Source organism: Lampris incognitus, chromosome 8 (assembly GCF_029633865.1).
Source record: "Lampris incognitus isolate fLamInc1 chromosome 8, fLamInc1.hap2, whole genome shotgun sequence".
Classification (NCBI taxonomy): Eukaryota; Metazoa; Chordata; class Actinopteri; order Lampriformes; family Lampridae; genus Lampris; species Lampris incognitus.
The window spans coordinates 30,503,443-30,528,546 of record NC_079218.1 but is presented as its reverse complement, the minus strand read 5'-3'; the positions used below and the strand labels follow the sequence as shown (position 1 = coordinate 30,528,546).

Sequence of the window (25,104 nt, the reverse complement as noted above, 5' to 3'; positions counted from 1 at the left end):
TTGCCATGTGACCAACGTGCCTTTTAACAGGCAGCTGAAAGGAACCAAGCAAAAAGAAAAAAGAAAAAAGGATAAGAGTCCGCAGGTGGTGCCTCCGGCAGGTACAGAGAGCGGTAGAGAGAGAGAGAGAGAGAGAGAGAGAGAGAGAGAGAGAGAGAGAGAGAGAGAGAGAGAGAGAGAGAGAGAGAGAGAGAGAGAGAGAGAGCAAGAAAGGGGAGTTTGACTAGTTACACAGTGCGTACCGGGTTTGGACTGAGATAGAGATAGGGAGAAAGAGGTGGAGAGTGGACAGTGAGAGAGAGAGAGAGAGAGAGAGAGAGAGAGAGAGAGAGAGAGAGAGAGAGAGAGAGAGAGAGAGAGAGCGCAAGCGCAAGAGCGAGAGAGAGAGAGAGAGAGAGAGGTACACGCTGGAGACACACTATGCTGAGCGCGTCCCATCACCTCGAAAGATGTATGTGGGTTATCTTTTAGACAAAGACTCCGGCATGTACCACCACCAGAACCCCGTCTCACGGCACCCTAGCCTCAACTTCAACCCGCAGAACTTTGCCCCCACCCCGCCGCAGTACTCGGACTTCGCCGGATACCATCACCACGTCTCTGGGATCAATAACGACCCGCACCCGGGTCAGAACGGGGGCTGGAACCCGGCTTACCCGCCTCCGCCCCGCGATGACTGGTCGTCGCCTTACGCTCACACCACCGGCGCGCCTCCGACGTCCAACCCGACCGTCATGGGACCCACCCTGGGATTCTCCTCCACGGAGTTCCCCGGGCAACCGGCAGCTCTGCTGCCCGCCTCCCTCAACCCCACGGTGGGCCAACTGTCTCCGAGCTCACCGCAGAGAAGGAACCCCTACGACTGGATGCGACGCAACAGCGCACCGCCCGCCAATTCAAGTAAGCAGCCTTGTTGTGTCCCCTAAGACTTGTTTTTCCTTCTTCTTCTTTTTTAACAAACTGCAAACACATGACAAGATGGCGACAATACCTTTTATTAACTTGATGGAAAGTGAGGGACGGCTCAGGACTAGTTAGCCGTGTAGCTAGCTAACTATGTAGTGGGCTGTGTTCGCGTTATGCCGCGCTCAGCTTGTTACGTATCAAAGCGCCGCCGGCCTGCTGTGGCCGGGCCAGGGTCACGTTGTTCCCCCTGTCACCTGCTCGTGTCATAACGGTGGCAATGCCGGTATTAAATTCAACCAAACGTCAGTTGCCAACTTTCCATTTTCCTTCATGTCGACTTTTCAGATGATATTTGACAACCGATGCCAACGCGATTTTAACAGCAATGTAGACGGCGTGCGACATTGTTTCTTTTCTTTTCTTTCCCTCTTCTATTTTTTGTTTGTTTGTTGTTGCACATTGTTAAACTTATTGAATAACCGTAGCGTTTTATTCGGAGATAGGAATTGTAAGTATATTCAAATGTCCGCCGGTAAAAAGTTTAACTACAATTTGCCTCACAGTGGAGATAGCTTAAGCAAACAGAGCCCACGCCAGATATTAATTCTGTGATGTTTCCGTTGCACCTGTTGCTGTTATGATGTAGCTGCAAGAAAAGTGTCTGCTTTCCCTTTTCCCAGAAGACCGTTTTGTAAAGAAGCTTCATAAGCAGGCAGGGGTTTTGTATACATTGCTATTCGGTGTGCTGACGTTGTTTGCTCAGATTTGTTCGGTAGTCGGCCTGTAGGATAACGAATGTGGACATCTTTTTGAGTCGGGGGAGTGAGGGGGGAGTCTTATACCAAACGGTCGCTAACGAAAAAGCACAACCTGCTTTGGGTTTTTATCATCGTGACGTGGCAATTTCCCCAGAGACGCATATCCAAAGACAGCTCGCATTTCGATGCGTCGTAGCCTATTTTGGGGGTCAAGTATTGTTTAGAAATATTGATAATGAAGTTCATGTAGTGAATATATTCTAAGATGAAATTTAAATGAAATGTATCCTGTTTTGGATTGACGTGTGCTCAAACCGAGGACCAACAGGATGTAACCTGGAAATATTTATGACCAGTCAAGACCAAGGCCTACTGTGCGTGTGCACACGCGCGCGGGTGTATGTTGATGGCAATGATCAGTCAGCAGCAGGAAATCATAATGAAATAGGTAGTCTAACCTCCCACAGGACTTTTAGTTTTAACTAAATGTGCTTTAACCACCATCTAGGTTTGGACAGTGGCAGAGGCCTGGCGACCACGGCCAAAAACGTAGTTCATTTCCGGATTGTAACTCGGTGCACCAGCCAGTATTGTGCATATCATTGTCCTCAAGCAATCCCCCTCCGACTCTGTTTGTAACGTTTATTATTTATTACATTAGACTTGCCAAATAATGGGCAATGAAATAATTAGGCGCATGTCCACAAGTTAGATTCCCGGTGTCTATCAACGCTCTTCAGAATGTTGCACACAATTTGGTTGGCCTGCTGTTATAAAAATCCATTGATTGAAATTAAACAGCCTATATATTACGCTACTTGTAGTAAAATGGTAATGATGATGATGATAATCATAACAGTAATAGTAGGGTGATAAATATAACAGCTACAACAATAACAATAATAATAATCTAATGCTAACACCATAATAAGGATTTTATCTGTCTATTATTGTCGTTGATAATTTCACACATTTAGGACAGGTGAATTAGTCCACTTATACACTCATACAGGAGGCACCTTGTGACGTTGTCTTGAAAGGTGCGATATAAATAAAGTTTGTTATTATTATTATCATTATTATTATTATTATTATCAAATCGAAGAGTAATTACTATAAGGAAGGTTGCCTCCATCTTTCGGTATGATAATGTATTTATAGGAAATGGCCTGAGGGCCGTTGGGCAACGTGGTGGTGCCTCTTGCCCCGGGCCTGTGACTCGGCCTGCCTGCAGCCTCCCGGTAGGCCATGTGGAGATGTAAGCTGGCATGCTAGCCATTCTCCATTGTTCGTTCTGGATAAGAAAGCAGCAGCTCATTGGGCCGCACTACACGGTGAGCGGTGCGTGTGCAAGCTGCTGGGAGCTGAAGCTGCCTTCATAATTCGGCGCAGTGTCACCCGGACGTCGACAGGCCCCTATACAAGTCGGTACAAGTCTCCCACAGCGGCCGCTGTCTCCAGCCAAGTGAACAGCGCCACATTCCCACATTTATTCGCGTCTTTACTGGTTCTTTAACATCCCGGTGTCCTTTCCATTAGAAATCAGGCTGGGATCAAACAGACTGCTTCGTTTGAAGGGCTTCGTTTGGCCCGGTTTGATGCTGTTGTTATGCAAATGGCCGATGTTGGCCCTACTGTTGACTCTGACTCCAGGCGTGTTGGGGATGTTTGTAATTTGGGTTGTCGTCCTTTGTCTTCTCCTTGTCCCTAGGCGGAGACCTCAAGATTGTTCCGATCACTTTGAAGTGTGTGTGTGTGTGTGTGTGTGTGTGTGTGTGTGTGTGTGTGTGTGTGTGTGTGTGTGTGTGTGTGTGTGTGTGTGTGTGTGTGTGTGATTTTCTTTCCTCTCTGTCCCGTAGACATGGCGACTGCGCACCGATTTTCTCACTTATAAAGCCACGCGCTGTTTTATAGGCATCAGCCCCGCCACCTCACGGGCCCTGACGAGCTTTAGGGCAAGACGAGTTGCCCCATTTGATTCTGTCAACCTGTTGGTCTGCATTTCATTCAGTTTGTTTTAAATTAGGCTATCACATTTTTGCGTTATTTTTTCCCCGGAGTACAACTAGCCTTTTATAGGATATGAAATAATTCAGTCAACGTTAATTCAGAATCGGGGGCGTTCGGGTAGCGTGGCGGTCTATTCCGTTGTCTACCAACACGGGGATCGCCGGTTCGAATCCCCGCGTTGCCTCCGGCTTGGTCGGGCGTCCCTACAGACACAATTGGCTGGTCTGCGGGTGAGAAGGGTATGTGTCCTGCTCGCTGCACAAGCGCCTCCTCTGGTCGGTTGGGGCGCCTGGTCGGTCGGTCGGTCGGTCGGGGGAATAGCGTGATCCCCCCCAAAGAAGCGGCTGGCGACTCCACGTGTATCGGAGGAGGAATGTGGTAGTCTGCAGCCCTCCCGGACCGACAGAGGGAGTGGATTAACGACCAAGACAGCTCGGAAGAGCGGGGTAATTGGCAAAGGCACAATTGGGGTGATAAACGGGGGGTTGAATCAGAATTTTTCTCAGGCCATGGCATTTTTATTCGCCCGATTTGACTGTTATCAGTCTATTGAATAGGAGTTATCATCACACATCTGTCCCAAATATATATAGGCTAGTAGGGGCCTATTAATAGGTTCAGGAGACTGCTATCACCCATTTATAGCTATAGATAACATATCATTAATACGGCAAAATGAAAATACAAATGACAGTAATTGAGCTTGTGTGTGCAAGTGGAGAAAAAAATAGCATCGGGTATTCTGTTTATGTTAAACTTTCAAAAGGTGAACAAGTCGATTTATCGACCCAACAGTCAGCAAAATGGGCGTATCAGTGCATGTGTTTTTGTAGTATTACAAAAAACAAAAAAACAAAACAAACATATGTAGTACTCGGCGACAACTTCGTCTAAATATATTTACAACGCTGAAATGCAAACGCCAATCTTCTTGTAGGACAGAATGTAAAATAAGGGCTGTGAGAGCGAGTGACAGACCCACACTTACAGTTACAGTCATATGTGGGCCAGCAGTACCACACAAAACCACCTTAAATAATATGGACACCAAACCGAAGCATTTCTATTTAGTCTGTGGGACTAGCTGTTCAAAATGCCTTTTTTTGTCATCATATTTTCCGCAAGTTGAGTCACATTTCATGGTAAAGCTCAGATATCAGAACAGACCGCAATGGGGAGGGTAGGAGAACTATAACACTGCAAGATAGCATTGGATAGAATATATAGAATGAACATTGAAAGAGAAGAGAAGAAAAGAGAAGTGGAGAGAAGAAAAGAAGAGAGAAGGGAAGGAAGGGAAAAGAAGAGAAGAGAAGACAAAAGAAGAGAAAAGACAAGAGAAGAGAAGAGAAAAGACAAGAGAAGACAAGACAAGAGAAGTGGAGAGAAGAGAAGAAGAGAAGAAAGCAGAAGAAGAGAAGAGAAGGGAAGAGAAGAGAGGAGAGAGGAGAAGAGAAGAGGGGAGAGGAGAAGAGAAGCGGGGAGCAGACTATAAGAAAGAGGTGGCTCAGCATAACACTGGATGGCTGTAACACAGTAAAAGTGGGACATTGAACAAAGCTTTACCGTTGACAGATGTTGTATTTTCTCAAGGCCTGTCGTTGGTTTACTAAAGAAATATCACAATCCTGTGGGATCTTCCTGTATGTCTGCATTTATTCTATATCTCTGATCCAACACAGCAAGTCATCCTTTTCCAGGAGGTCATCGTTCTCCAGTTTCAACTCACACGCTAAGAACGACTAACAGTTTTTTCACAGGTAAATTTATTTTTCTCTTTTTTAATGATATTGAAGTGGTTTCTGGCATAGACGGTAGCCTGAGAACCAGGTTGGGGGGGGGGGGGCATGGTCCTCAGCTTGGTTACTGGTCCCACATAGGAGAACAGAAAATAGCTGTGTAATCCTGCTGAACTCCAACAGGAGCTCTTTTCAAAATGGAAGAGATATCTGCTTGTTTAATAATCTGTGTCCTGGTGCCTCCGTCTATTACTGGCATCCAGCACCCAACCCTGCCGTTAGCGTAATTTCATCTTCATCCTAGCTTTAGTGAACAGATCTCATCATTTATGCTTGTCTATACTATTCCATTCATTCAAAATTCAAAGAAGGTTGAATCAGCGTCACTCATCTAAGTGACATCTTCAGTCTGAAGGTGTCACTTAACTGAGTGATGAAACGTATCTGTCAATAAATGTTGGAGATAAACTGATTCAACCTTCTTTGATTTTCTTACCTGGATTATTGAGCATGCATCAAGATATTCCATTCATTGCAATTTTCTTTGATAGCAATGTTGTATATAGGGGGAAAGTGCATAGCAGAGAGCCATAATGTCCCATCTCTTCGTCTCTATATCAAACATGTTACATTAGGGAAGTCCATAGGTGGTTGTGTCAGGAAGGGCATCCGACATAACAGTTTGCCAAATCAGTATGCTATGCGGATTGACAAGACCATACTGGATTGGTTGAGGCCGCCATTGGTACTGTGCCCTCACAGGGTACCCATGGAAACTATAAAATCTGCCATGGTGACCCCCGAAAAAAAGAGAACAAGCCAAAAGAAGAAGATATTAAGGTAGCACAGTCGTTCTTCCATGTTAAAACCTGATCTCCCCGGTCTCATTCTCTGCCAATGTAGCACCGATTTTCACGCCACTTGACACATCAAATCATATGCCCAATACCTCGCCATGTACCAAAAACGGGAAGGATTTATCCAGCCGTTTTCTTACAGTGAGATGCTTCAAATCAATGTCACAGGATTAAGACTGTTTCATCGACCACCATTATCTCACGCTCAACAGCACAGATCTCTGTGATAATACATCATCTGTCCTGCTAAGGCTGAGGATGTGCCTTTTGGTGGCCACATCCATGCAGCTGGTAGGTACTGAGTTTAAATCCAAGTTTAGTATTCTACGATTCTAAAAATGACTGGCCCTTTCATTTTCTGTGGAAAAATGTTGTCTTTTATGGAAGACACGATGATTGTGTCTCTTGAGTGAAGATTTGAAGCAACCAGAGTCCAGTGATGAATAGGCCTGCATGTAGTTTGAAATACAGTATATTTTTTATTGCATATTATGCTCAAGTGTCCCATGTGAGCAAATTAGCTTGTGAACTGCGTGTATGAGAAAACCTGTTTTCCAAATAAAATTGATTCTGATTTTGAATCTCATATTTAGGCAATTTTTTATTTATTTATTTATCTGGATTATTTACCCCTTTTTCCTGCCCAATTGTATGCAGCCAATTACCCCATTCTTGTGAGCCGTCCCGGTCGCCGCTCCACCCCCTCTGCTGATCCGGGGAGGGCTGCAGACTACCACATGTCTTCTCCTATACATGTGGAGTCGCCAGCCGCTTCTTTTCACCTGACAGTGAGGAGTTTCACCAAGGGGACGTAGCACATGGGAGGATCACACTACCCCCCCCCCCCTCCAGTTCCCCCTCCTCCCCTGAACAGGCGCCCCGACCGACCAGAGGAGGCGCTAGTGCAGCGACCAGGACACATATTCACATCCAGCTTCCCACCAGCTGACACGGCCACTTGTATCTGTAGGGACGCCCAACCAAGCCGGACGTAATGAGGGGATTCGAACCAGCGATCCCCATGTTGGTAGGCAACGGAATAGACCGCTACGCTACCCGGACGCCCTCAAGGAATTATTTTGACCTGATAACTAAGTTGGCTCTGCATTTCTGTTTCTCTACTCTCTTTTTTTTCAGTTTACTGGTCAAATGTGTGGTATGGTATTAACATCTAGATCAATACACCCCTGTCTGTTGCCTGAGCTGCGCGGGCTGTGCTGTGTCAACAACACAGGTAGCAGAAGATGGTCATCAGAAAAAAACTTGGCGCGCAAGCATGCATATGTACTTGTGTGTGTGTGTGTGTGTGTGTGTGTGTGTGTGTGTGTGTGTGTGTGTGTGTGTGTGTGTGTGTGTGTGTGTGTGTGTGTGTGTGGTGTACGTTAGGACTGCTGAGGAGGGCAGGTGTGCGAGGCAAGTCCCCACAACTCACACATGATCATCTCTCTCTCTCTCTCTCTCTGTCTCTCTCGCTCTCTTATTCGCCAAGGTCAAAGTTAAGTGTTTTTTTTTCCCTTTTTGATTTACAGTCCTTCATTAGCAAATTGGCCCCCACTCAGCATGTGAATGGATGAAGAGCGGCTCTCTCTGTGTGTCTGACAAATGAAGCATGAAGCCATCAGTTCTGACAGATGTCGTCTGAAACTAAAATGTTTGAGCTTTAATTCACCCTGGTGACCAATGAGAGGAGTGTGTGTTTGAGAGAAAGATAGATGATGAGCAAGTGAGAGAGAGAGAGAGAGAGAGAGAGAGAGAGAGAGAGAGAGAGAGAGAGAGAGAGAGAGAGAGAGAGAGAGAGAGAGAGAGAGAGAGAGAGAGAGAGAGAGAGAGAGAGAGAGAGAGATCATCGTTTATTTAACTCCTGTGTGTTTAATGTTAATATTAGATTAAAGCATGTTAAGTAGAAACAAAGACTTCTTAATTCTTAATTGATGGAACAGACCACTGGGTGCACACATGCGTGTGTGTGTGTGTGTGTGTGTGTGTGTGTGTGTGTGTGTGTGTGTGTGTGTGTGTGTGTGTGTGTGTGTGTGTGTTGTGTATTATGGTGATCCATTAGCTGATATAATACAGATCAGTGTCCAGCACTTACAAGCTTATGTTGCTATATGATGCTATTTGCCATAAACACAGATATGCATACATTAGATTTAGATAGACCAACAGACAAACAAAACAGACAGTCAAGACTGACAGACAGATGGATGGTTAGACAAAGAATCTGTAAATTCTCAAATTACACAGCCCTGTATCCTTTAGGACTGGTCTTGCTAATAGCGGGCTTGATAGGCGCTCCATAGAAACAAAGAAGGTGGTTGAGAAAGGGGCAATACCTACAGGATTTGGGTTTTAAAGCCCTCTGCTGGACTAACTATGGGCAGAATTGTCACAGGGCTACTCATATCCCCTAGCATGGGTTTGGGGGTTTGTTTCTATACTTCCATTTTTACAACTACTATCAGTGCAATCAGTGCAAACAGTTTTCCTTGCGCTCCCAGTTTGAAGTAAACCCCTCGACCTGGGAGCAGTAATGCCTTGTGTTCATCATGTACCTGCACAGGGGACGACAGCCCCGACCCTCGCAGTGTTAATACCTTGCTCTATCCATCGAGCTACATGGGAATGCAACTTATAACCCTGGTAATTTTAGTGCCCATGAAGTCTCACAAAGCACAGTGAAGGGTATTTAGTGGCTGTATGGATAAATACAAGAGTGTGAATGTACTCTTCACCATGCAAATCCACCTGTGGCCTGTCATCTATTTGCATTGCAAACAGTTACATGCCGGCAGAGACGAGATAGAGCTCCCTTAGAGTATCTATGAAAGAGAGTCATTTTTATGGGAATAGTTTATAATGCATAAACTACTAACACTGCTCACACCTCAACAACATATTTACATTTTAATGGTTGGCTTTTGATTTAGTAGACATGCTCTAGCATGGGGAGGGGGGGACTGGGCCCAGTTTGCAAAGTATCATGATAGACCTGATTGCATGCAGTGGCCCGAGCCACTGTCTTTTGGCTTTGTCTTTTTCAATACAAGTTAAACTACTGAAACAGCCAGTGTGTTGCATCGTGGTACACCTGGGCAAATCCTAACCTGCCCAATCATCGTAAATTGCTGAGGTAAAAAAACAAAACAAAAACAAAACCCATTCAAGTTTGAACTGCTTGGAATGCATGGACTATATATGATTTTAACTCACCCCTCTTTCTCTCTCTCTCTCTCTCTCTCTCGTTCTCTCTATTTCTATGCCCCCCTTTCCTCCTCGCTTCTCTTTCTATGTGTTACAGACGGTAAGACACGGACTAAAGACAAATACCGAGTGGTGTACACAGACCACCAAAGACTGGAACTGGAGAAGGAGTTTCACTACAGTCGCTACATCACCATCAGGAGGAAGGCTGAGCTAGCCATATCACTCAGTCTCTCGGAGAGACAGGTAGATCTCACACAGCCCCCTTACCCCACCCCAACACAAACACATACACACACATACGCACACACATACACGTGCCTCACATTGCTGCAGATCATAATTCTGATTTTTTCTTTTGAAAAATTAGTGTATGTAAGAATGTGCAGGGCTAAGTATGCAAAACTAGCACACAAACACATACACAAATGTGTGCATACGCCCGCCCAAAGGCACTGAGAAAGAGGCTGACACACTCATTCTGCCGTATCATTTCTCCTCCTTACTCACTTTAGAGGGAGTTTCATTGGCAGTGAGAGGTCTAAGCAAATCAGACACTCCACAAACGTGATAACAACAAGGAGCACATGGTAATTTAGATGCATTGGTTCTGAGCTCTTTCCTGATGTCTCTGTCTCTGCCCCCCCGCCCCCCCAGGTGAAGATCTGGTTCCAAAACCGAAGAGCCAAGGAGAGGAAGGTCAACAAGAAGAAGCTGCAGCAGCCTGCCTCCTCAACGACCACCCCCACCCCTCCCCACGGCAGCCACAGCAATGCTGCCAACAGCAACAGCAATGGAGGGGGTAGTCTCCATGGAAATAATGGCAGCGTTGCCATGGTGACAAGTAGCAGTGGCAGCAGTGGGCTCGTGTCCCCCTCCTCTATGCCCATGACCATCAAGGAGGAGTACTGAGGATGCGAGAGGAACACAGGGTTGAATAGAATGGCGGACAGGAGGCAAATGGGGAGGAGGAGAAGAAAGGAGGAGTTAAGTGTAAAATAACATGGATACAGGGTTGGAGGAGGAGGGAGAGAAGCAGAAGGGAGAAAGGAGAAGATACTGAAGATGGAGAGATTCTGTTAAAAACAGGCGGTCTGGATTTAGGAAAAGAAAACATTCCTACAAACAGAAGAAACTGAACTGATATACTCTGAAACCTGACACTCATCAAATATGACGGACATTCTGTATATACTAAGCTAATTTTTGTCAACAGATGTAGCAAATGTTCATCAGACTACTTTTTGACTAATGATTCCATATGATTAGACGTTTGTGCCTGGTAATGTCTTCAGATACGATCGCAGCTTCCACAGAAAAGCCTGTGTGGCGTCACATTTGTAAGGAGAGGAATCCCCCAACCATTATTTATCAATCATTAGCACTGCGGGACTTTCCGGACAGTTCTTGATGTGATGGAGCAACAGTACAAGTGTGTGAGACGTAGACATCATGACCATGTCTGTAACAGCAGCACTGAACTACTGTGACAAGATATGAAAATGTGGCACCAATAATTGGCCTTTTTTTTTCTTTTTCTTTTTTTCCTTAATTCAGTTTTGGAGTACGCTGTAGGAGCATCCCGTGCTTTCATTAATAGTAGCTAAGAACCACTAAGCTAAAAAAAAAAAAACGTATCGGATTTATGCTTCATTCGCTTTTGCCTGTTCTGCCAGGCAAGTCAAACCAAGAACATGTGAAGTATCTGACGATATCTGACGATGCATCTTGACTCAGATTCATTATGTTTGTTTTCTATTGATGCCACAATCTCCACTACCCACTACCCTTCCCCTCTCCATTCCTGTTTCATTCTAGAAATGGCTTGTAAATGGTTCTGATTGCACACATGAGATTTTAATGTGTATATTTTCAATATAATTTGTATTAAAAATGAAAAGCTTTATTGTAAATATGAGTGATGAGTTCATACTGGCGTTACGTTAGAGGACTATGAGCGCGCGGGCTAACATGGGCCCAAGCATATCCTTCTGCTCTGCCACGTACAAGGACTCATCCTCTTCTTTCTTTTCTCTCCCTGCCTCTCTCACTCACTCAAAATCCCACTAGACTCACTGCCGTGTTTGCACAGTTAAGGCTCGTGGCAAGATAAGGAAGAAGCCAAAAGAGTAACTAACAAATCCATTTACCATCTGGTTAAGAAAAAGAAAAAAAAAGACACAAGGGAAAGAAAAAACTATCATGTAGGCTAGGACGCCACACACACATGCACACACACTCACACACACACACACACACACACACACACACCGATATTGCCACAAACACGTTAACGGTGTGGCGTCCAAAGGGCAGACTAATCGTGTTGCAGTTATCTATCCTGCATTTTGTGTGTGTGTGTGTGTGTGTGTGTGTGTGTGTGTGTGTGTGTGTGTGTGTGTGTGTGTGTGTGTGTGTGTGTGTGTGCGCCAACCTTTCGGAGTTAGATGGTTGTGTTGGACAGACAGGGAGGATTTAAGTTCTTAACCTTGCTGAGAAAGGGCGGGCAGGTTCCCGTTGATGTGGAAGGATTTAAGAGCTTGAAGTCATGTGAATATAAACACTGTCAGCTTTATCACTGTCAGCTTTCTGCAGTCACGGGGTCAATACAGCCCCGCGTTATTGAAAATGTGATTTTAAACAGTTTGCCTTGTTTTTCACGTTTTGTTAAATAGCATCATATTCTGGGATGACTGATAAATATACTGAGAACCGGAAATAACATTGACTGTCGTTGATTGTGTATTTGTTTCCATGTTTGTGCATATGTGTGTGTGTGTGTGTGTGTGTGTGTGTGTGTGTGTGTGTGTGTGTGTGTGTGTGTGTGTGTGTGTGTGTGTGTGTGTGTGTGTGTGTGTGTACGTCTGTGGATGCATGTGTATGTGGGTGTTTGTGTGTACGTGATTCCTAAAACCTTTGTCCTTCAGCGTCTATGTAGCATCTGAAATCATTCCTATCTGAACATTGATAGAGACTATCAGTGTCCATCTTTGTACGCACACAGAGTCGGCATGGTGACTGACGTACAAGAGTCAGCATGGTGAAAATGAGGTCCCAGTAAAAACTGTACACTGATCACATCCAGGGCAGACAGAGACTGTAACATTTGGTGTGCCCACTAACCCAAAAGCCCTGTAATGACTCTGCAGCCAAACAGGACATTCTGGTTGAAGTCTGAAGTTCGACTGGAGTTGTCCAGAGATGTGGTAGGTTAGCACCAGGGGAGTGACAAAGACTGAATGTTATTCAGGAAATTTCAAATAAGAAATGTGCAATCTAGAAATCATTGTTTGTATTACAAGTACAGCATTGGTGGCACGGTGGTGCAGTGGTTAGCACTGTTGCCTCACAGCAAAAAGGCCCTGGGTTTGAGCCAGGACCTTGGGGGTCATCCTGGGTCATCCTCTGTGTAGAGTTTGCATGTTCTCCCCGTGTCTGCGTGGGTTTCTTCTGGGGGCTCCGGTTTCCTCCCACAGTCCAAAGACATCTAGGTCAGGTGAATCGGCCGTACTAAATTGTCCTTAGGTGTGTGTGTGTGTGTGTGTGTGTGTGTGTGTGTGTGTGTGTGTGTGTGTGTGTGTGTGTGTGTGTGTGTGTGTGTGTGTGTGTGTGTGTGTGTGTGTGTGTGTGTGTGTGTGTGTCAGCCCTATGATGGCCTGGCAGCCTGTCCAGGGTGTCTCCCCGCCTGCCCCCCAATGACTGCTGGGATAGGCTCCAGCATCCCCGCGACCCCAAGTAAGGATAAGCGGTTTGGCTAATGGATGGATGAATGGACGGAAGTAAAGTATTACACCAATTAGACTCATTCTAATTCAACATAGGAATTCCTTCATGGGAGTACAGTCATTACACAAGCAGAATTTAGAAAGCCGGTGAGAAGGATGTTGTGTTTGATATGCAGACCTTCATCCTGGTCAAAGCAGTATTGCTCAGTGGGGAACATTTGCGTTGCGCAGCGCTGGCCTGGCGAAAGCAGCATAGGTGAATGGAGAACATAGAGCCACTAATTTTCGCACTTTCCTATTTCACCCCTTGATGGGATTCAACATTTTCATGTAACGATGTATTTTCAGCGCAGGCATTTCCATGTAATTTTTGCTTGTTTGCACATTCAGGGTGATCGGCCATAGATGCTCATAGCACAATGGCTGGGTGTGCTCTTGGCAGGTAGCTACCAAGCAGCTGAATTACTCGCATGTACCAGCACATTGCCTGATGCATACCCAAATAACAGAGTTTTAAGTTCAGAAACTTTGTGGTAAAGAATGACTGAACCTTTATATTTAAGCTAATGTGCTCTCAACCTTGCCATGCCTGCATGACTTCAACAAAGGCCTTTGTTCACTTTTGCCTCTAAATCCTCAATGGAGAGAAAGTGAGTGGCGATAAATTGGCGCTGGCGACAGGTGCCCTCTCTAGTCCTGTCTCTCTCTCTTTTTCTCTGTCTGTGTGTTTGTATCTCTCGCCCTGTCTCTCTCTTTCTCGTTTGCCTGCTTGCTGGTCCACTGTCAGCTTCATTTTTAGGTAAACAGAAGGTAATCAGTGAGAGCTGCGCTGTTGCTGCTCCTTAGCCACCATAAAGTTTATTAGGGCTTAGATGCAGTTTAAATGGTTTCACCACAGAGACACAGATATGTTTGCTGAGGAGGTGGAGAAGAAGCTCTGATAGCGGAGACAGTAACACAGCCATTGATAAGGAGAGCTTAGCCACAACGCCCCATTGGTCTTACTCTCGTTATAAAAAGGGTGCACAATTTTTGTGCTTAAAACACAACAGCAAAGATTATGAAAAATTGGTTATGTTGCCAAAAAAAACAAAAAACAAAACTCAGACTTTGCCAATTTCAATCGATCAAATCAGCAAATATAAAATGGGTCACATCCGGAGGTCGTTTGAGAGATCAGATTTAAATCCTTCCAGACATCCTGGTTCTGTGGATTGACTAAATCTGGTATCAAATTTACTCCAAACCCATTTTTATGCTAGTAAACTGGGTGTTAAAGACAAAAGTGACTCGGCCACTGTCACGAAGAAGACCGAGATGTTAAGCGCCACCCTGACCTCACTTTATATCTCTGTGGCTCTGGGTGGAGGGGGGAAAACGCTGGGTGTGCAGATGGAGAAGGTCAGTCCGTTGGAGAGGAAACAGCAGGCTTAGAGGCAGACGGCCATTACAGGGCACACCCACAATGAATTCAGCCTTCCAAATCAAAATGGCCGACGGCACAGCGCTGAACATTTCTCGTCTGCTAGCTTAAAAATCATTACAGATTCAAAGTAAGTTTTGCGCAGAAGCAGCACCATACAAGAGATGCGAATGAATTACCGTAATGAAAGTGAAATGTTTTCTGTTGTTCCCCTCAGTGGACCGTGCATTCCATTGTCAGGTTGGAATCTGTATATAGCCAAAGATGCTAACATCATCTCTATCAACAGCTCCAATAATTGGAGCAAATAAAAGGAAAAGACCAAGCAAATGACTCTCACCCCTGTCCATAAACCCACCACGAAAGCAGGCAGTCGGCCCTTTGCAGCTCATTCAGACTTATATGACTGCATGTTTATGGGCCAGTTTTACCATAAACGTTCATTTACAATATATTTACTGCGCCCTAATACCCCCTGTGTTGGCTGGATTGATTGTGAATAAACAGTGGTGTTGTAAAGTAGTAGTGTTGGAACGGTAGCTCGCTATAAAGGACAGATAATCCGAAAGACATGAGGCGAGACTACCGGTATTCCCCCCAGAGGCACAATACACATTTATTGTACAAAAACACAAGCGCACACATGCGCACTCGTCACGGGCTCATTAAATACATAGTAATATTACGTCACTAGGATAGCAGTAGTATTATGCTGTGGTGAGATCCATTACCTCATGTATTCACAGACCACACTGACATATCTACTATACACACCAATGTTATTAATTGATATTGAATTAATGGTTATAGTGAATAAAATGGTAACCTAATCAATGAATGAATTTTATTTTGATTTCAACTTCTATCTTTTTTATTTTACTATAAATAGAATTCTGCAGTTTTATATGTTTGGCGTTCTGTAACAATGTAAAACATTCATTTTCTTACATCTGCATCCTGGCAGTTTAAATACATTCTGAGTCTCGCAGATTCAAACTGAGAAGACTGTAGCGCGGCGTTGTATTCTAGTGTGCAATTACAGGTAGCATGGAAATGTGTTGTACTGTACATTTTGTACAACACCAAAAACACTTTGATAGAAATTGTTCTTTCATTTCAAAACTAAACATTGAAACAATAATATTCAAAAAAATTAAGGTTATTTCATGTTTTTTCTCATGTTGATGGGAATGCACATTGCTCGTGTGATTCAAAACCGTTGGCCTAGCCCAATGAGGTTAAAGGAAAACAGCAACATTAATGCAACATACTTGTAAAGATGTAGTACAGTGGCCTATTTTAAATTTAGTATCTTTTCAAAATACACATGTAAAATTACTTATCAATCAAGCAATCAACCAACCAATCTATCTATCTATCTATCTATCTATCTATCTATCTATCTATCTATCTATCTATCTATCTATCTATCTATCTATCTATCTATCTATCTATCTATCTATCTATCTATCTATCTATCTATCTATCTATCTATCTATCTATCTATCTATCTATCTATCTATCTATCTATCTATCTATCTATCTATCTATCTATCTATCTATCTATCTATCTATCTATCTATCTATCTATCTATCTATCTATCTATCTATCTATCACTCTGTTCTGTTTGTCTGTCAGCGTATTTATCCATCTACACCATTTGAGAATTACAGAATACAAAAGTAATTTAAGAAAAACAAATTCAGGGAAAAACAATATGCTCAGATAGAGCATATTATCATTGCAGAAATACATTAAAAACAAGAAACCTGTGGCACAGAATTTAGATGTGAAAGAGAAACTAACAGGAGAATATCATGAGCTGTGTGCTTGCCTTATAGGATTCTATGAGTCAGACACCATTTATAACGGGTCGCATAAAAGTAGTTGGCCCCATTACCTAACATTAGATACAATGAACAGCTTATGCCCACATGCACACACACACACACACACACACACACACACACACACACACACACACACACACACACACACACACACACACACACACACACACACACACACACACACACACACACAAATGCCAATGCATACGCCCACATACGAACAAACACACACACATGCACGCACACAATATCCAATAGATAATATGCCCGATACCGGGTATCTCTAAACTATGTCTCCTTTGCCCTCAGACAGAATGTTCTACATACAAAGATCCTTTTTTTTCTCTGCCAAGACCCACTTATCCAGGTCTACGCCAGTCCTGTCCCTTGCCCGATGGGCGTTGCATCTGAGCCCTGCACCTTGGAGCTGGTGAGCTTACAACGCAGTGGCAGCACATGTCTCTCTGGGCTGTTCTCTGGCCATCTATGGAGAGCTTCTGCTGAGCTCTCCCCTGGAAGCTGCTCCTCTATTTCTGACTCCGGTTGTGGCCTCCAGTATCCCCGCTCCAGGCCAAGCTTTCCTTGAATCCTGTAGGAGTTGTGGCATGGGTTCATGTTAATCACTACGTGTCTGGCCCCTTCACCTGACAAAAATGTCCCTGTGGGTGAACATACCAGGTTCACGTAGCTTCCAGAACAGAACATACATAGAGCGTTTAAGGTCACTGGGACATACAAATCCTTCCACAACAAGGACAAGACTTCCCTAACTATTGACACTAATACATCAGGCAACCACATCCACAAGGACTGGGCAAGCACATCCAGGAAAATTGTATTAATTTAATTTACTTTACTCAGATAGATAGATAGATAGATAGATAGATAGATAGATAGATAGATAGATAGATAGATAGATAGATAGATAGATAGATAGATAGATAGATAGATAGATAGATAGATAGATAGATAGATAGATAGATAGATAGATAGATAGATAGATAGATAGATAGATAGATAGATAGATAGATAGATAGATAGATAGATAGATAGATAGATAGATAGATAGATAGATAGATAGATAGATAGATAGATAGATAGATAGATCGATAGATAGATCATTTGAATCAGAGATTTGTTTGTTTCAGAGTCAAAATTCTAATTCAAAAAATTGTAAAGTAGTTGTCAAGTCTGTATAAATACTGCGGAACAGTAGTTTGTGATTGGGTAATTGTCTTTGTGTGTTTGCGTGTGCATCTGTGGGTGTGTGCATATGCACACGCGTGTGTTGGTGTGCTGAGCGGTGGGTTACGATAAATGGGAAGTGGATCTGCAGTCGCCATCTGGGTAGTATGGCCTTAAAAACGTCCACTGCTCATTACCGCTTGCTTGTGTTGATAATCATCAGAAAAGGTTAGCTAAATTTACTTCTGGTGTCAATAAAAGTGACTCTAGATGCATAGTCACTGAATTACCAACACATGAATGCAAATACTTCTGAAAAGACTTAAAGACAGGTGCTAAAACATCGTGTGTGATTGTTTTTTGTTTTGTTTGTTTGTTTTTTTTTTGGTGTATCTGTGTACGTGTGTGTGAAGCTGTATGTCTGTTTGCACCTGCATGCGTTTCTGTTTGTGTGTGCGTGCATGCGTGTGCGCATGTATGTGTGTGCAGATGAGGGCAGCGGTGATGGGACTCAGTAGAGAGTTGTGAAGCTGAGGTATTGCCTCGTGGCACTTTTGACTCACTTACCTTTCCCTGCACTCAGCAATTAACCTTTAGCCGGCTGATAAAGCCAGGAGGTTTCAACACGGCGTTGCAGAACCCTGATTCCACTCCAAGTTCATGTTTGGCAAGAGGAGAAATAACAGAGATACTGCTCCTCCCGGAGACACCCACCTCCCTAACAAGTGGAACAGCTAGATCGCACCTTCTTATCCAAGTCACTGTTGCTGAGCAGTAATTCTGCTTTTACACCGAAATCAGGTGAAATCGGGTGATCGTGCCAGAGTTATCTCCATATATTCGTGCTGCCTTTACCCAGAAAAAATTGTCCATATCAGATTTTTGACTGACCAAAAACATGCATAAAAAGAATTGTCTTTATGTTAATGCGTGTTTTTCCTGTTATAACTTACATACTAGATGTGTGGCATAAATAATAAAATCACGAACGAACACGTGATAGAACATTTTTGAAGACCACCAAGGTACTCTTGTACATGCAAAATCAAAACAGCTTATTTTGTTGTTGTTGTTTTTGTTGTTCTGGCTGCTGCTGTTTTTGTTGTTGTTGTTGTTGTTGTTGTTGTTGTTGTTGTAATTCTTGTTGTAATTCTTGTTGTTTTTGTTATTGGTAGTCCAAAAAAAGAAAAAAGTAGGGGTAGTCCAACCTTGGGGGGGGGGTCATCCCAGGTCATCCTCTGTGTGGGGTTTACATGTCCTCCCCCTGTCTGTATGGGTTTCCCCCGGGTGCTCCGGTTTCCTCCCACAGTCCAAAGACATGTCGGCCGTACTAAATTGCCCCTAGGTGTGAATGTGTTTGTGTGTCAGCCCTGTGATAGCCTGGTGGCCTGTCCAGGGTGTCTTCCCGCCTGCTGCCCAATGACTGCTGGGATCGGCTCCGGCATCCCCACGATCCTGAGAGCAGGATAAGCGGCTTGGATCATGGATGGATGGATGTTGTTGTTGCTGCTGTTGCTGTTGTTGTTGCCGCTGTTATTGTTGTTATTATTGTTGTCGCTGTTATTGTTGTTGCCACTGTTATTGTTGTTGCCACTGTTATTGTTGTTATTATTGTTGCCGCTGTTATTGTTGTGATTGTTGTTGCCGCTGTTGTCTTTGCTGCTGCTGCTGCTTTTGTTGTTGCTGCTACTGCTGTTGTTGTTGTTGTTGTTGCTTTTGTTATTGCTGCTGTTGCTGTTATTGCTGTTGTTGTTGTTGCTGTTGTCATTGTTGCTGTTGTTTTTGTTGTTGTTGTTGTTGTTTTAATTCCTATCCTCCCTCTTACTTCACAACAGATGACGTATAAAACGCCCTCCCAGAAAACCAGACAGGATAATCCCATTAACATTCATATATAGCAATATTAGCTTCTTTCTTGCTTGCTTTCTTTTAGTTCTATTCATTCCTTTATTTCTAATGACAGTTTCTATTGTATGCTGTTATCCATCCAAAGTGCCCTAATGGGACATTTAACTTTTTTACTGGGCTGGGCTGAACGTGAGGAAAGACCCAGGGATACAAAGACTGTCAGGGTGATAGGGAGGGAGGTGTGAACAGCAGGGGGTCCAAGTGTGGATGGGTCAGACGGTCTGAGAGCTGACCGAGTGGCATGGAGACTAGCCGGCTGGCCTCACGCAGGCTCCGGGAGGTCCAAAGTGTGGCTGCGAGAGGCTTTCTGGCTACCGACTGGCCATCCATCCTTGGGCATTATGAGGTTTATGTTTTTCAGATCTCTTCATCGTTGTCTCTTTCTTGGTTGCTCTCTCTGTCCCTCCTGCTTCTTGCCTTGGTGTCCCCGTTTGCATTGGTCAGTGGTTTTGTTTCTCTCTCAGTCTCAGTCTCCTCTTTCCCCCCGTGGTGTCGGAGGTCACGCTGCATGACTGAGGTGACTGGCCACACTTCACACATGCAGTCTGGGTAAACACAAAACAAAAAAATGCGGGAACAGGGGGACTGGGAAGACTTAATACGCTATTAACACTTTTAGGAAGATTAGCATTTTTAACATTTAGCATTCTGTGGTGATGACACCGTGGAGCCTTTTGTATTGTTGTTGTCATGAGGCATGACCTCTACCTGAAGAGACAGTCCTAAAGCCAGCATCCTCCTTTCAGCCTTTGAAAGGTTTAAGTCATGCAAGTGCATGCTTGTGTGTGTGTGTGTGTGTGTGTGTGTGTGTGTGTGTGTGTGTGTGTGTGTGTGTGTGTGTGTGTGTGTGTGTGTGTGTGTGTGTGTTTGTGTGTGTGTGTGTTTGTGTGTGTGTGTGTCTGTAGGCTTGGCTATATATATCAACCAGCAGGTAATTAAGATACAATAGATCTTCAACTGTGACAGTCAGTCACATGATTACACACACACACACACACACACACACATTGAGCGGCTGTCTATCAGAAGCATTAAACTGTTGTTGGATTTGAGTTATGACAGTGAGGTGAAGGGGCCCTGACTCTTGCCAGTCAAACAGTGGGGACTGTGAGTATAGCTTAACATTGATAACATGACTACAGTTGGACACTAATTGGACAGCAAATAGTCGCCTGGAGCCCAAATCGTTTACTGAATGATACAGAGCAGGGATGGGCTACTTTGATGCTGCGTGTATGTGTGTGTGTGTGTGTGTGTGTGTGTGTGTGTGTGTGTGTGTGTGTGTGTGTGTGTGTGTGTGTGTGTGTGTGTGTGTGTGTGTGTGTGTGTGCAACAGTGAGCAAAGCACCAAGTCAGTTAGCTGGTAATCTGAGGACAGAGAAGCTGCTCTGCAGATGACCTCTGACCTCTGTTCTCAGCATGGAGGAAGTTGGGTTGGAACTCATTCGACTATCCAATGAATCTTGGGTAAAAAAAAAGAACAAACTGGGATTATTGAACAGACTGCATCATTGTAAACACATGTAGACGGTTTAAATGGACCATCACCTTAATGTGATTATTCACCATATCAGATTATTGACTGGATGAAAATAGTCATTAATGTGAGTGCAGTCAAGCACTATATATTTTATATATATATATTTTATTTTTTTTTGCTTCGTTCTCTCTGTTTTTGTGTGTTTTTAGTGGTGTCATTTTTGGGATCTTTGTGATGTGTGTTTTCGTCTTTTGTGTCGCAGTGCTGTGGGCTGGAGCAAACGGACTTTCGTTTCATTTGTGTACGCAAATACATTAAAGAAATAATACAAATTGTTCATGTTCCTGATTCCTGATATCCTCAATATTGTGAATATTGAAAACCGTTTTCACATTTTCTTTTTTCTCTTGATTAAATTTGTTAGATGCATCATACATTTATAAAGTACGAATGACGTTTATACGCTTTTTGCATTGTGTATAGAAAAGTGCCATTATTCCCCAACTTCACCCCTGTGTCACCCCTGTAACAGATGTATAGTTTTTAAAATCTGATGTGTCATCGGACATGTTTCATTTGAGCAACCCAAAACAAAAACCACTATATGAGTGAACTTAGCAAAAGAAAAAAAAAAGATAAAAAAGTCATTCTGAGGAGTTTGAACTAATAAAACATATCCTATCTATTCCCCATACTGGAGAAGAAAAAAAAAACAATGAAGAGATTAGAAACCTATGACACTTTTGATGTACTGTATGCATGGGAAATTCTTATCTCTTCTTGGGTGTCCGGGTAGCGTAGTGGTCTATTCCGCTGCCTACCAACACGGGGATCGCTGGATCGAATCCCAGTGTTACCTCTGGGTTGGTCGGGTGTTTCTACAGACACAATTGGCCGTGTCTGCGGGTGGGAAGCCAGATGTGGGTGTGTATCCTGGTTGCTGCACTAGCGCCTCCTCTGGTCAGTCGGGGTGTTCAGGGGGGAGGGGGAACTGGGGGGAATAGTGTGACCCTCCCACGCGCTATGTCCCCCTGGCGAAACTCCTCACTGTCAGGTGAAAAGAAGCGGCTGGTGACACCACATGTATCGCAGGAGGCATGTGGTAGTCTGCAGCCCTCCCCGGGTCGGCAGAGGGGGTGGAGCAGCGACCGGGATGGCTCGGAAAGTGGAGTAATTGGCCAAGTACAACTGGGACGAAAAAGAGGGGAAAACAGCCCGAATTTAAAAAAAAATCTCCTCCTCTTCTTCTTCTTTTAGGTCTTGTTGTTGTTGTTGTTGTCGCTTATCCCTGTTTCCCAGGGGTCGTCACATGGATTTTACAGTTTCCATCAGTATCCTGTGAGGGCACAGTACCAATGGCGGCCGTTGTTAAACCGGGCCTCAATCGATCCCGTATGGAGCCTTGACCGTATGGTCTTGTCAATCTGCATAATGATTTGACAAAATGTTATGTCGTATGCCCTTCCTGACACAACCACTAACCCTGTGGACGGGGGCACAGGTGAAGCGCTGGATGCCATCCCAGTATTCATGGGAATTCATGGGAAATTCTTACATAGAAGGCTAAAAAAAATAACCAAGAGCAGCATTGTTACCGTCATGAGTTTCTTTTGATTCAAAGTTTCTATTACAATCTTTTTTTATGTATTGCGCTTAAAACACACACACACACACACACACACACACACACACACACACACACACACACACACACACACACACACACAAACTAGCACAGCCAGCACCTTACTGTCATTTTAAAGGCCCGGGGTGCTAAAGCCTTTGTTCTACTTGTGAGCATCAACACCAGGTTTTGAATACAATGCTTATTACAGGAATGTCTAACATGCTCCTGGCACTTTGCTTTGACTGCATGCTAAAGACTCTGTTTGGTAATGCCTCACTCAGCATGTTTGCTGACATATTTGACAGAAAGCCGAAATGGATCTTGAACCAGTCCTCTGGCCTTTGGCCATCGGCGGTATCTCCTCTTTGCATTTGTGCTTTGCTGCCATGCTGCAAAATTTTTTTCAATGTTTTTTTGATGCTTCAATTCTGAACTAAAACCCAATTGCACATAATGAAAGGCAGCAGCAGAGAGTACAGGAGCTGACATATGCAAGACATAGAGTCCAGGACATACAGTGGACTACATAAGACTGTTGTCATGGCTCGACCTGACAGACAGTCCAGTCCTCCTCTCATAGACTATCTCTGGTTGTCTCCTAGTACCCCATCAATGAACTGGCTGCAGGGTGGAATATGTTGTCCAGGAAACTTGGACTAATTAGGTCACTTTTTTAAAATTGTTATATTTTCAAAATTATAAAACCACTCATTTGGACGGATGCAGGATTATTTTTACTTGTTTCTTTGATTTCGGACATTTTTCCAGCTATCCAAATGCTTTTGGATAGTAGTTTTCAAGGTCTAACACAGATTCCCCCATTGAATCAGTCAGGGATATTCACTCTCTTATTCTAAAACTAGGGACTTTGACAGCCTGCATTGGATCATCGTCCAGCTGAGAGACGGTTTAGTCCCTCTCTTCTATTTTCAGTGCACTACAACAGGTTTTCCTACTATGTTTAATGCTATACAAATTTCTCTGATTTTAAGATGCTCTCCTGTCCTTGTTGACCATAAAATGATGCTGCCCCTTCCCTACTTCACTGATGGCGATGACTGAGAGCGACGAGATGATAAAGTGCTAATTTCGGTCGAAATGTCAAATGTAGCACTTGGTATCAAGAGCGAAAAGACCTATGTGGCGACTGCATCTTTCTCAGTAAGGTTTTTTTTTGTCTGACAGACCGAGGTCTCTGGGTTTACGACCATGAGATTAGAGCCTTCCTGGAGGAGGTGACAAGGCTGTAAAGGTTAATCATTTTTAAAAAGAGCGCACGCGCGCACACACACACACACACACACACACACACACACACACACACACACACACACACACACACACACACAACTATGAACGCACAACTTGGATGAGAACAGGTTGCCTGTTGAGCGGTAACTTTGCTGTTGGTGTGATCATGGTTCTCACAGCTTTATGGCGCCCTTGTGTGTGAATGTCTCCATAAAGCCTGCCGGTAAATATGAGAACACGGGGGAATGAGTTGATAATTGTTTGAATACGTTTGATGAGAGAAGCTCACCTGTGGGAGCCTGAGATCCGCTGAGAACGAGACACAGCCCTACCACATGCATTGCCTTGCAGTGCAGCAGAGCCTGGGCTTCTGTCCCGCGGGGGAAATGGGACGACGGCTTCAACAACAGAATGAGCTGACGCTGCTAGCTGGCCGACAAACGTCCCCACCATACTGCTCTGCTGAGATTTCTGTTATCCACTCTGATCACGCTGCAGCAAAGCGCATGAAAAGAGGGAAATTAAAAGAAAATGAGCCAATTTTTTTTTTAAAAGAAAGCTGAGAGTAAACTATACCCAAATTAAACCTACTGGAGCTAAATTTGATTTGACTAAACTGGTTTAATCTAATAAATTAACTATCTGTCTGTCTGTCTATCTAGCTATCTATCTATCCTTCCATCCATACATCCATCTATCTATCTATCGATCTATTGATCCTTCCATCCATCTATCCATCTATCTGGTGACTCAGCACAGAGAGACGTTGCTCGACGGCCTCACGGTACGTGGCGAGTCGAACTTCCTGTGGCAACCGGCTTGGTTCTCCATGGTGAAGTTCCTGTGTGACTTCCTCAGTAGGACTATGGCTCCTCTTTAATGCAAACATCAAAGAACTTCCTCTGACTGAGTGACTGGAAGGGAGAGAAGAGGGAGGGATAACAGAGGGAAAGCACATGATAAGCAAGGGAAAGACAAGAACAGCGAGGGACAGAGAGAGAGAGAGAGAGAGAGAGAGAGAGAGAGAGAGAGAGAGAGAGAGAGAGAGAGAGAGAGAGAGAGAGAGAGAGAGAGAGAGAGAGAGAGAGAGAGAGAGAGAGAGAGAGAGGGCCGAGAAAGAGACATAGACGGAAGTGATAGACACATGATATGTGGCTGTCTGTGCAGGTTTACGTTGTATTGC

At 44.0% G+C, this 25,104-nt stretch overlaps 1 protein-coding gene across 2 annotated transcripts; it reads left to right on the top strand.

Annotated features, from left to right (window-relative positions):
- The first annotated feature begins 219 nt into the window (after window positions 1–219).
- cdx1b (caudal type homeobox 1 b) lies at window positions 220–11,374 on the top strand. Of its 2 annotated transcripts, XM_056285264.1 has the most exons (4): window positions 220–900; window positions 5,357–5,434; window positions 9,569–9,717; window positions 10,129–11,374. In XM_056285264.1, exons 1-4 carry the CDS (start codon window positions 450–452, stop codon window positions 10,381–10,383), a joined length of 933 nt encoding a protein of 310 aa, XP_056141239.1. In that variant the 5' UTR covers window positions 220–449; the 3' UTR covers window positions 10,384–11,374. The 2 variants fall into 2 exon arrangements, with proteins under 2 accessions (XP_056141239.1, XP_056141240.1); XM_056285265.1 differs by lacking the exon at window positions 5,357–5,434 and having other exon boundaries at window positions 223–900.
- Window positions 11,375–25,104: the final 13,730 nt, after the last annotated feature.

Coding starts and splice junctions, on each gene's coding strand:
- cdx1b (XM_056285264.1), top strand. CDS start 450: ATGTATGTGGGTTATCTTTTAGACAAAGACTCCGGCATGTACCACCAC. Junction 901..5,356: donor CGCACCGCCCGCCAATTCAA/GTAAGCAGCCTT, acceptor GATCCAACACAG/CAAGTCATCCTTTTCCAGGA. Junction 5,435..9,568: donor GACTAACAGTTTTTTCACAG/GTAAATTTATTT, acceptor TATGTGTTACAG/ACGGTAAGACACGGACTAAA.